This window comes from Triticum aestivum, chromosome 4A (assembly GCF_018294505.1).
Source record: "Triticum aestivum cultivar Chinese Spring chromosome 4A, IWGSC CS RefSeq v2.1, whole genome shotgun sequence".
Lineage (NCBI taxonomy): Eukaryota > Viridiplantae > Streptophyta > Magnoliopsida > Poales > Poaceae > Triticum > Triticum aestivum.
In genome coordinates, this window is record NC_057803.1 from 25352092 (window position 1) to 25363593 (window position 11502).

General features: G+C 45.0%; 1 protein-coding gene across 1 annotated transcript; it reads right to left on the minus strand.

The window, feature by feature from the left end:
- Window positions 1-762: 762 nt before the first annotated feature.
- LOC123081640 (gibberellin 2-beta-dioxygenase 6) lies at window positions 763-2172 on the minus strand. Its single transcript, XM_044504186.1, has 2 exons — window positions 1580-2172; window positions 763-1480 (listed from the first exon to the last, which is right to left on the minus strand). The coding sequence occupies exons 1-2, from the start codon at window positions 2068-2070 to the stop codon at window positions 868-870; spliced, it is 1104 nt and encodes a 367-aa protein (XP_044360121.1). The 5' UTR covers window positions 2071-2172; the 3' UTR covers window positions 763-867.
- Between the last annotated feature and the right edge of the window lie 9330 nt (window positions 2173-11502).

Below are 11502 nucleotides of genomic sequence, written 5' to 3' on the forward strand. Positions count from 1 at the left end.
TTGTCCCTTACGGTGGCCCAAGTCTAAGGTCTGCACAACAGGTGAGCTGCAATGGTGCCTTCTTGGAGCTTTAGGTATTAATTTTTGTGGTTAACTTCTCCAAGGCAGCGACAAGCACAAGGACCCATAGGGAGTTTGGTGCAATTATTTTTGCATCGCACCCTTTGTGTGAAAAGCTTCATGACAATTGTTCCTCTGGATCACTCTCGATAATGTGTGCATTGTAAACTCTTCGACAGTGAAATGACCCCTGGCAACTTTGCTAAAAGACAAGTAAGACCAAATTGATGGTAAAATTGTTTGTCATCGTAAGCTGGAGTCAGACAGACCATGCAGTGCCAGCAAGTACTATGAGTTAGTGGTGGTAAGATGCGAAGGTGCCTCTTCTGTTTTGTTAGAAATTTGACGTGCATGGTGGTTTTATCAAGACCAACAATCACAACATGACACTGATATTTGCTGACAAGATTCAACATAGATGTCTATATCGCTGAACCATGATTATGAATGTTTCTCATGTATTAAGTCACCATAATATACATCAATGACAAAACCTACAGAGGCCATCTGGCAGCATGTCGCCACCACCATCCCACTACCGGTCTAGCCAGTAGCCACCCGTGTGACTTGGGCTTGAACGTTCTCTTGTGCGACCGAATGGTACCACGATCGGTTAGGATCCCTAACAAATTGTAACCGAATGGTACCATATCTTGGTACATTCATTGTAGTCGACGGCTCTACCGTTGTACTACCTGTATGTCACAAGGTCGTCTGATTTTTTTTCTTTCTAAAATAGGCAGAAGCATATGTATCATTGAGGTGTGCTGATTCCGAACTGCGGACGGTGAGACTGAGTTCACACAGTTAAGAAGAGAGGTCCATGATGTCGTCATCGAGGCCGTGAACGGTTGAACGTTTGAGAAAGTTGGGGAGTCCAATCTTTTTCCCGGTTCTCTCGACATCATCCCGCACACTCCTCCTATACTCCTCGAAGGTAAACGGCTTGTACGGCGAGGGCTCCCCGTATGTGCCGACTGGCGAGTCCGACAACGGGCACATGAAGTAGGCGATGGAGAAGCGCTCCGCCTTGGAGTTGGCCACCACCTTGTGCTCCACGCTCTTGTACCTGTTGTTGCTCCACGCCTGAAACAGATCGCCGACGTTGACAATGAGCGCGTCGGCGCGGGGCTTCACGGCGACCCAGTGGGAGTCCTTGATGAGCTGTAGGCCCCCGACCTGGTCCTGGCAGAGGATGGTGAGGAAGTCGCTGTCCGTGTGCGGCACCATGCCGAAGAAGTCCGCCGCGAACGGGCACGCCGGGTACCTGTTCAGCCGCAGGAAGCACGTCGTCCCGTCGCACCCTGCCGGGAACACCGGCTCGCCGCCCCCTGCCTCGTGCCCGAGGTTCTCCGCAAGAGTCCCGGCCACCGTGTACGCCACTCGCGACATCGCGTCCGCCACCACCTGCATCACTCCCCTGCTCGCGTAACAAAACTCTTGCCCATCAGCCATCAGACGACCTACAGTAATCATGCATGCATACGGGCTTGCATGCATGCTTACGCACGTACTCTACCTCAAGGAGTTGAGCTTTCCGTAGTCGCAGTCTTCCCGGGAGATGCTGGGGAGCGGAACGTGGAAGGACTCCGACCACGAGAGCTGCCCGAGCGACGTGGCCGTCGGGTTGCCCCACCGGTACGAGCCATTGAGGAGCCCGGCTTTGTCTTTGGTACGGAACGGCAGGCGGAATAGCTTCGCCTGCTCCCGCCTCATCTCCTCCAGGAGGTCCCGCCCCACGCCGTGGTTGACCACCTGGAAGAAGCCCCACTCTGACGCCGCTCTCGCCATGGCGTCCGCGCACGCCTTGCTCTCCCTCGAGTCGCGGCTCGCCAGGCGCTCCAAGTCGATGATCGGCAGATCACGCTCCAGCATGGCCAGGCTCTCCACCGCATGCGCCGACGCAGCGCCGACGCCCTCGAGCTCGCCTCTGCAGAGCAGCGCGCGGTAGCTGTCCGCCAGAGGCGGATCGGTGGTCGTGCAGCTCGTGCCCTCGGCGAAGGCCAGCATGGTCGACCTAGAGATAGATGCTAGCTTAGACACGTACGTATAGCTTGTGATGGAGTCGTGGCACACGCTCGCTCGCTAGCTACCACTGCGCCACTGGGCACTGGCTACGTCAAACAAATCGGGCTTCTACGGAGGAGCTCGGAAGCGAGACCAGGGACCTATATATAGGACAGTGGGGAGAACCGTCCGTCGCACACGGTTAAACCCCTGCCGCAAACACAGTCCCAAACTGTCGCTTTAGAGCATCTCTATCACATCCTGCAAAACGCCCCAGCCACTGTAATAACCGCTTATCGGACCGGGAGAAAAATCGCCCGGCGCAGGTCCTGCGAAATGGTCCGTCCCGATTTTTTTAGAGTGAATTCCAGTTTTTACCCCCTATTTTAACATTTTTGACACTAATTACCCCATTTAGCAAGATTTCATCCATTTTACCCCATTTAGCAAAAATGTTGCCACAGTTTATCCTGTTTAATTTTTTTGAGCATTCTGACTAGTGGGTCACAATTGTCGGGTCCAGCTGGCATGCCACGTCAGTGGTTTTTCCTGGCTATTTTTCTCACTGCTGAACTGGGCAGCGCCGCTTCTTCTGACCGGCTCAGCCGATGGAGGTCGCTCGCGGCACGTCCAACGTCCAAGTCGGCCGCGCGCCACGCTCGCCTTCCATGGCTTCTCGTTTGTGTTGCTCTCCCCCAATTAACATTCAAACTAATTTTCTTATAAGCATCAAGTTCCTCTAGCATGTTCACCATGCCTGCATCATCTGTTAACTCAATCATGGAGTTCCCGTTGGCCCCCTTCTTCTGATAATTAGCGCTGTCCCAAGGGTTGGAACCCAATTCCTTCATCTTCTCCTTTATATCAAAATAAATAATGAAATACCTCTCAATCATCTCTGGCTCTGGATTCTTGTATCCACGGACATGTAAAATATGCCTAACACTCTACATCTCCGTTGCCATCCGCTTTGTGCAAGAAAAAGAAAAATGAATTAGTGGCTGCAATCATAATATACTCTAATACGGTGAACGAACACGTTTCAGCATGCATCATAAGATACAAAGATCCAAACTTCCTTTACAGCTAGCAAGTAACAACACATACTCTTCAGTCAACATATTCGCTACCTAGATATTTAGATATGTAGGTGCATCAGAGTTAGTAAAGTAGTATATTTACACCACTTTAATCTAATCTACAGAACCATCCATACTTAAGGCCATATATGATAACTGAAGAAAAACATACATGATTTTAGATTATATTGGTAACAATTTCTCCTATAATTTATTCAATGGTAATATGACATGCTGATCAAGTACAATCGTCCCATCAGAATACTTCAAACCGGAAATGAGTTTAGTAGGGAGAAAAATAGACAGAAAAAACCCGTTGACGTGGCATGCCAGCTAGACCTGACAAATTGTGACCCGTAGGTCAGAACACACGCAAAATTTAAAAGAGGGTAAATTGTGGCAACACTTGTGCTAAATGGGGTAAAACGGATGAAATCCCGCTAAATAGGGTAATTAGTGTCAAAAAAGTCAAAATAGGGGGTAAAAACCGGAATTCACTCATTTTTTTATGGCAGTGGTATATTTTGCCATTTTGGCGCTCCTGCCGCATATGTTAGCCCCCCCCCTCCTCCCATTTCCCCTGTCTCATGAGTTGGCAGGAGGGACGTTTCTGCTCCTTGCTCCCCCAGCCGCCATCGCGGCCGATCTCCCCGGCCCCACGCCTTCTCGTGTCACCGCACCCCCAATCGACGGCATGGAGCACCCGCAGCCACCGCTCGTCGGTTTTCATGCCTCGCCAACCCCATTGGTGCCGCTTCGACCTTCCGTGCATCCTGCGGTCGGCTTCCCCATCGCCGCACCAACTTCTTCCACCATCAGCATGAAGTGGAAGCGACAGGCAACCACGTCGTCCATGGAGCCATCCCCGCCCCGCCAACTTCTTCCACCATTCCCCCTCCGGTCTCGGTGGCTGGCTCGAGCATGGGCACCTCCTCCACCCTCTTCGGCAGACGGCCGAAATCACAAGCCAAGGGCCCGAGGAAGAAGGCGGTGGTGTCTCAAGGACAAGCACCTCCTCCACCCAATCAAGCGGCTTATGTACCACGCGATACCGACCACTTCACCGGCATCCACAACATGTTCGAGGAAACGCCGGAGAGGTATAAAAATTCCCTTTTTACCGGTGTGTGCTGAATTTGATTCGTTTGCTTAGTGTTTCGTCCTTTGGATTTTGAAGGTATGTTCATACATCATATGCAGATTTGTTGGAGAAGAACGAGGTGAACATAATGAGTGCTCTACATGACCAATCCGATTCGAGTATAGAAGCGGAGGTGGAAGAGGGGTGACCGTAATGATGATGTGGAAAAGCTTGAGGAGGAGGAGTTCAATGCTAGCCAAGAAAAACTTAGAAAATGAACCAACAATTACACAGAGATGGAGGATCTTTGTTTGGTGAGAGCATCGGAGAGTGCGTCACTTGATGCAGTAGCCGGCGCACATGGGCGGGGGTAGCTGAGGATATGGGTGACCATTTGTACACCCATTATTTCAGGGAAAAGCTTGTATACTTAGGTATATTTCATATACAGTACACTATACATAGGGAAAACATAGCTAAAATTAAGGTTTTAGTAGACTATATAAACCCTTCCGTAAGACGTTGGCTCCACAAAGAATTGTGTTTCTAAGAAATGAGGCATTACTGTTGTTCCTAATGATAAAAATGAACTCATCCCACAAAGAATTATAACTGGTTATAGGATGGTAATTGATTTCAGAAAATTAAACAAAACTACTAGAAAAGATCATTACCCTTTTCTTTTATTGATCAAATGTTAGAAAGATTGTCTAAACATACACACTTCTGTTTCTTTGATGGGTACTCTGGTTTCTCTCAAATACTTGTGTCAAAAGAAGATCAACATAAAACTACTTTTACCTGTCCTTTTGAAAATTATGCTTATAGACGTATGCCCTTTGGTTTATGTAATGCACCTGCTACCTTTCAAAGATGTATGACTGCTATATTCTCTGATTTTTGTGAAAAGATTGTTGAGGTATTCATGAATGATTTTTTTCATTTACTGGACTTCTTTCGATGATTGCTAAAACAACCTTGATCGATTTTTGCAGAGATGTGAATAAACTAATCTTGTCTTGAATTGAGAGAAGTGTCACTTTATAGTCAATGAAGGTATAGTACTTGGGCATAAAAATTCTGAAAGAGTATTAAGGTAGACAAAGCTAAAGTTGATTTAATTGAGAAAATACCATGTCCTAAAGATATTAAAGGTATAAGAAGTTTCCTTGATCATGCTGGTTTTTACAGGAGATTCATTAAAGACTTCTCCAAGATTTTTAGGCCTCTTACTAATCATTTGCAAGAAGATGTTCCATTTTTTATGATGATTATGTAGAACCCTTTGAAATACTTAAAAAAGACTTAATCTCTACACCCATTGTTCAACCACCTGATTGGAACTTATCATTTGAAATTATGTGTGATGCCAGTGATTATGATGTTGGTGTTGTTCTAAGAAAAAGAGTTGATATGAAATTAAATGTTATCATTATGCTAGTGAAACTCTAGACAATGCTCAAACAAATTATGCTACTACTGAGAAAGATTTTTTAGCAGTTATGTTTGCATATGATAAATTTAGATCTTATATTATTGATTCTAAAGTAATTGTTCACACCGATCATGCTGCTATTAAATATCTTATGGAAAAGAAAGATGCTAAACCTAGGTTTATTAGGTGGGTCCTTCTGCTACAAGAATTTGACTTCATATTATTGATAGAAAGGGAGCTGAGAATCCCGTAGCTGATAATCTGTCTAGAATGGAAAATGTTCTTAATGACCCACTGCCTATTGATGATAGTTTTCCTGATGAACAATTATTTGTTATAAATGCTTCTCGTAATACTCCTTGGTATGTGGACTATGCTAATTACATTGTTGCTAAATATATACTACCTAGTTTCCCATATCAACAAAAGATATGTTTCTTCTTTGATTTAAGACATTAGTTTTGGGATGACCCACATATATATATAAAAAGAGTAGATGGTATTATTAGGCATTGTGTACCTGAGCATGAACAGGAACAAATCCTACGGAAGTGTAACTCCGAGGCATATGATATGTCCCCAACGTATCTATAATTTTTTATTGTTCCATGCTATTATATTATCAATCTTGGATGTTGTATATGCATTATTATGCTATTTTATATCATTTTTCAGGACTAATTTATTAACCTAATGCCCAGTTCCAGTTGTTGATTTTTCCTTGTTTTTGTCTTTACAGAAAATCAATACCAAATGGAACGAAACTTTTTGACGATTTTTCTTGGACCACAAGACACCCTGGAAGCTTCGGGAGGAGGCCAAAAGAGCCATGGGATAGCCACAATCTCAGGGGTGATCTCCTTCAACCCTATTTTTATTCTATAAAATACCCAAATATTCCCTGTAGACCAGAGGGCACACCAAAAGTACTTTTCTGCTGCTGCAAGTTTCTTTCTTTGTGAGATCCCATCTGGGGCCTTTTCTGGTACTCTGCCGGAGAGGGATTCGATCACGGAGGGCTTCTACATCAGCCTTACTGACCTACGGGTCCATAGCTAGTAGCTAGATGGCTTCTTCTCTCTATTTGATCTTCAATACAATGTTCTCCTTGATGTTCTAGGAGATCTATTTGATGTAATCTTCTTTTGTGGTGTGTTTGTTGAGATCCAACGAATTGTGGGTTTATGATCAGATTATCTATGAATATTATTTGATTCTTCTCTGAACTCTTTCATGCACGACTAAGATAGCTTTGTATTTCTCTCCGATCTATTGATGTGATTTGGCCAATTAGATTGATTTTTCTTGCAATGTGAGAGGTGCTTTGTGATACGTCTCCAACGTATCTATAATTTTTTATTGTTCCATGCTATTATATTATATGTTTTGGATGTTTTATACGAATTATTATGCTATTTTATATGATTTGTGGGGCTAACCTATTAACCTAGAGCCTAGTGCCAGTTTATGTTTTTTCCTTGTTTTAGAGTTTCGCAGAAAAGGAATACCAAACGGAATAAAACTGTCGCCATGATTTTTCTTGGACCAGAAGACACCCAGGAGACTTGGAGTGCAAGTCAGAGGAGCCTCGAGGCGGCCATACAGGTGAAGGGTGCGCCCAGGGGGTGGGGCGCCCCCCGACATTGTGGGCCCCTCTTAGCTACCCTGGCATAATTCTTTCTCCTATATATACTCTTATACCCCAAAAACATCCAGGGGAGCCACGAAACCACTTTTCCACCGCCGTAGCCTTCTGTACCCGTGAGATCCTATCTTGGGGCCTTTTCCGGCATCCTGCCGGAGGGGGAATCGATCACGAAGGGCTTCTACAACAACACCATTGCCTCTCCGATGAAGCGTGAGTATTTTACTTCAGACCTACGGGTCCATAGCTAGTAGCTAAATGGCTTCTTCTCTCTCTTTGATTCTCAATACAAAGTTCTCCTCGATGTTCTTGGAGATTTAATCGATGTAATACTCTTTTGTGGTGTGTTTGCCGAGATCCGATGAATTGTGGATTTATGATCAACTTATCTATGAATATTATTTGAATCTCCTCTGAATTCTTTTATGCATGATTTGTTATCTTTGGAAGTCTCTTTGAACTATCGATTTGGTTTGGCCAACTAGATTGGTTTTTCTTGCAATGGGAGAAGTGCTTAGCTTTGGGTTCAATCTTGCGGTGTCCTTTCCCAGTGATAGTAGGGGCAGCAAGGCACGTATTGTATTGTTGCCATCGAGGATAAAAAGATGGGGTTTTCATCATATTGCTTGAGTTAATCCCGCTACATCATGTCATCTTGCTTAATGCGTTACTCTGTTCTTATGAACTTAATACTCTAGATGCAGACAGGAGTTGGTCGATGTGTCGAGTAATAGTAGTAGATGCAGAATTGTTTCGATCTACTTGACACGGATGTGATGCCGATATTCATGATCATTGCCTTAGATATCGTCATAACTTTGCGCTTTTCTATGAATTGCTTGGCAGTAATTGAAGGAAATATGCCCTAGAGGCAATAATAAAGTTATTATTTATTTCCTTATATCATGATAAATGTTTATTATTCATGCTAGAATTGTATTAACCGGAAACATAATACTTGTGTGAATACATAGACAAACAGAGTGTCACTAGTATGCCTCTACTTGAATAGCTCGTTGATCAAAGATGGTTATGTTTCCTGGCCATATACATGAGTTGTCGTTTGATTAACGGGATCACATCATTAGGAGAATGATGTGATTGACTTGACCCATTCCGTTAGCATAGCACTTGATCGTTTAGTTTATTGCTATTGCTTTCTTCATGACTTATACATGTTCCTATGACTATAAGATTATGCAACTCCCGTTTACCGGAGGAACACTTTGTGTGCTACCAAACGTCACAACGTAACTGGGTGATTATAAAGGTGCTCTACAGGAGTCTCCAAAGGTACATGTTAGGTTGGCGTATTTCAAGATTAGGATTTGTCACTCCGATTGTCGGAGAGGTATCTCTGGGCCCTCTCGGTAATGCACATCACTTAAGCCTTGCAAGCATTGCAGCTAATGAGTTAGTTGCGGGATGATGTATTACAGAACGAGTAAAGAGACTTGCTGGTAACGAGATTGAACTAGGTATTAAGATACCGACGATCGAATCTCGGGCAAGTAACATACCGATGACAAAGGGAACAACGTATGTTGTTATGTGGTCTGACCGATAAAGATCTTCGTAGAATATGTAGGAGCCAATATGAGCATCCAGGTTCCGCTATTGGTTATTGACCAGAGACATGTCTCGGTCATGTCTACATTGTTCTCGAACCCGTAGGGTCCGCACGCTTAACGTTACGATGACAGTTTCATTATGAGTTTATATGTTTTGATGTACCGAAGGTTGTTCGAAGTCCCGGATGTGATCACGGACATGACGATGAGTCTCGAAATGGTTGAGACATGAAGATTGATATATTGGAAGCCTATGTTTGGAGATCGGGAGTGTTCCGGGTAAAATCGGCATTTTACCGGAGTACCGGGAGGTTACCGGAACCCCCTGGTAACCTAATGGGCCATAATGGGCCTAGTGGAAGAAGAGGAGAGGAGTCCAAGGGGCAGCCGCACACCCCTCCCCCCAAAGTCCGAATTGGACAAGGAGGGGGGCAGCGCCCCCCTTTCCTTTCCCCTCTCTCTCTTTCCCTCCAAAGTCCTAGTCCAACATGGAAAGGGGGGGAGTCCTACTCCCGGTAGGAGTAGAACTCCTCCTGGCGCTCCTTGCCTGGCCGCACCTCCTCCCCCTTGCTCCTTTATATACGGGGGCAGGGGGGCACCCCAAAGACACAACAATTGATCATTGATCTCTTAGCCGTGTGATGTGCCCCCCTCCACCATAAACCTCGATAATATTGTAGCAGTGCTTAGGCAAAGCCCTGCGATGGTAGAACATCAAGATCGTCACCACGCTGTCGTGCTGACGGAACTCTTCCCCGACATTCTGCTGGATCGGAGTCCGAGGATCGTCATCGAGTTGAACGTGTGCTAAAACTCGGAGGTGCCATAGTTTCGGTGCTTGATCGGTCGGGCCGTGAAGACATACGGCTACATCAACCGCGTTGTTATAACGCTTCCGCTTTCGCTCTATGAGGGTACGTGGACAACACTCTCCCCTCTCGTTGCTATGCATCACCATGATCTTGCGTGTGCGTAGGAATATTTTGAAATTACTACGTTACCCAACAGTGGTATCGGAGCCAGGTTTTATGCGTTGATATAAGTCATACTGCTTACCAGCATGTCATACTTTGGTTCGGCGGTATTATTGGATGAAGCGACCCGGACCGACATTACGTGTACGCTTATGCGAGACTGGTTCTACGGACGTGCTTTGCACACAGGTGGCTGGCGGGTGTCAGTTTCTCCAACTTTAGTTGAATCGAGTGTGGCTATGCCCGGTCCTTGCGAAGGTTAAAACAGTACCAACTTGACAAACTATCATTGTGGTTTTGATGCGTAGGTAAGAACGGTTCTTGCTAAGCCCGTAGCAGCCACGTAAAACTTGCAACAACAAAGTAGAGGACGTCTAACTTGTTTTTGTAGGGCATGTTGTGATGTGATATGGTCAAGACATGATGCTAAATTTTATTGTATGAGATGCTCATGTTTTGTAACCGAGTTATCGGCAACTGGCAGGAGCCATATGATTGTCGCTTTATTGTATGCAATGCAATCGCGCTGTAATGCTTTACTTTATCACCAAGCGGTAGCGATAGTCGTGGAAGCATAAGATTGGCGAGACGACAACAATGCTACGATGGAGATCAAGGTGTCGCGCTGGTGATGATGGTGATCATGACGGTACTTCGGAGATGGAGATCACAAGTACAAGATGATGATGGCCATATCATATCACTTATATTGATTGCATGTGATGTTTATCTTTTATGCATCTTATCTTGCTTTGATTGACGGTAGCATTATAAGACGATCTCTCACTAAATTTCAAGATAAAAGTGTTCTCCCTGAGTATGCACCGTTGCCAAAGTTCGTCGTGCTCATACACCACGTGATGATCGGGTGTGATAAGCTCTACGTCCATCTACAATGGGTGTAAGCCAGTTTTGCACACGCAAAATACTCAGGTTAAACTTGACGAGCCTAGCATATGCAGATATGGCCTCGGAACACTGAGACCGAAAGGTCGAGCGTGAATCATATAATAGATATGATCAACATAGTGATGTTCACCATTGAAAACTACTCCATTTCACGTGATGATCGGTTATGGTTTAGTTGATTTGGATCACGTGATCACTTATAGGATTAGAGGGATGTCTATCTAAGTGGGAGTTCTTAAGTAATATGATTAATTAAACTTAAATTTATCATGAACTTAGTACCTGATAGTATCTTGCTTGTTTATGTTTGATTGTAGATAGATGGCCCGTGCTGTTGTTCCATTGAATTTTAATGCATTCCTTGAGAAAGCAAAGTTGAAAGATGATGGTAGCAATTACACGGACTGGGTCCGTAACTTGAGGATTATCCTCATTGCTGCACAGAAGAATTACGTCCTGGAAGCACCGCTGGGTGCCAGGCCTGCTGAGGGAGTCCCAGATTAGGGGGTCTCCAGACAGCCAGACTATATCCTTTGGCCGGACTATTGGGCTATGAAGATACAAGATTGAAGACTTCGTCTCGTGTCCGGATGGGACTCTACTTGGCGTGGAAGGCAAGCTAGGCAATACAGATATGGATATCTTCTCCTTTGGAACCGACCTTATGTAACCCTAACCCTCTCCGGTGTCTATATAAACCGGAGGGTTTTAGTCCGTAGGACACAACAACCACAACATAAA

Bases quoted from the DNA above. Each gene is read 5' to 3' on its own strand.
- LOC123081640 (XM_044504186.1), bottom strand. From the start codon at position 2,070: ATGCTGGCCTTCGCCGAGGGCACGAGCTGCACGACCACCGATCCGCCT. The intron at 1,481-1,579 runs GTAGAGTACGTG...TTACGCGAGCAG, and splicing joins GGAAAGCTCAACTCCTTGAG to GGGAGTGATGCAGGTGGTGG.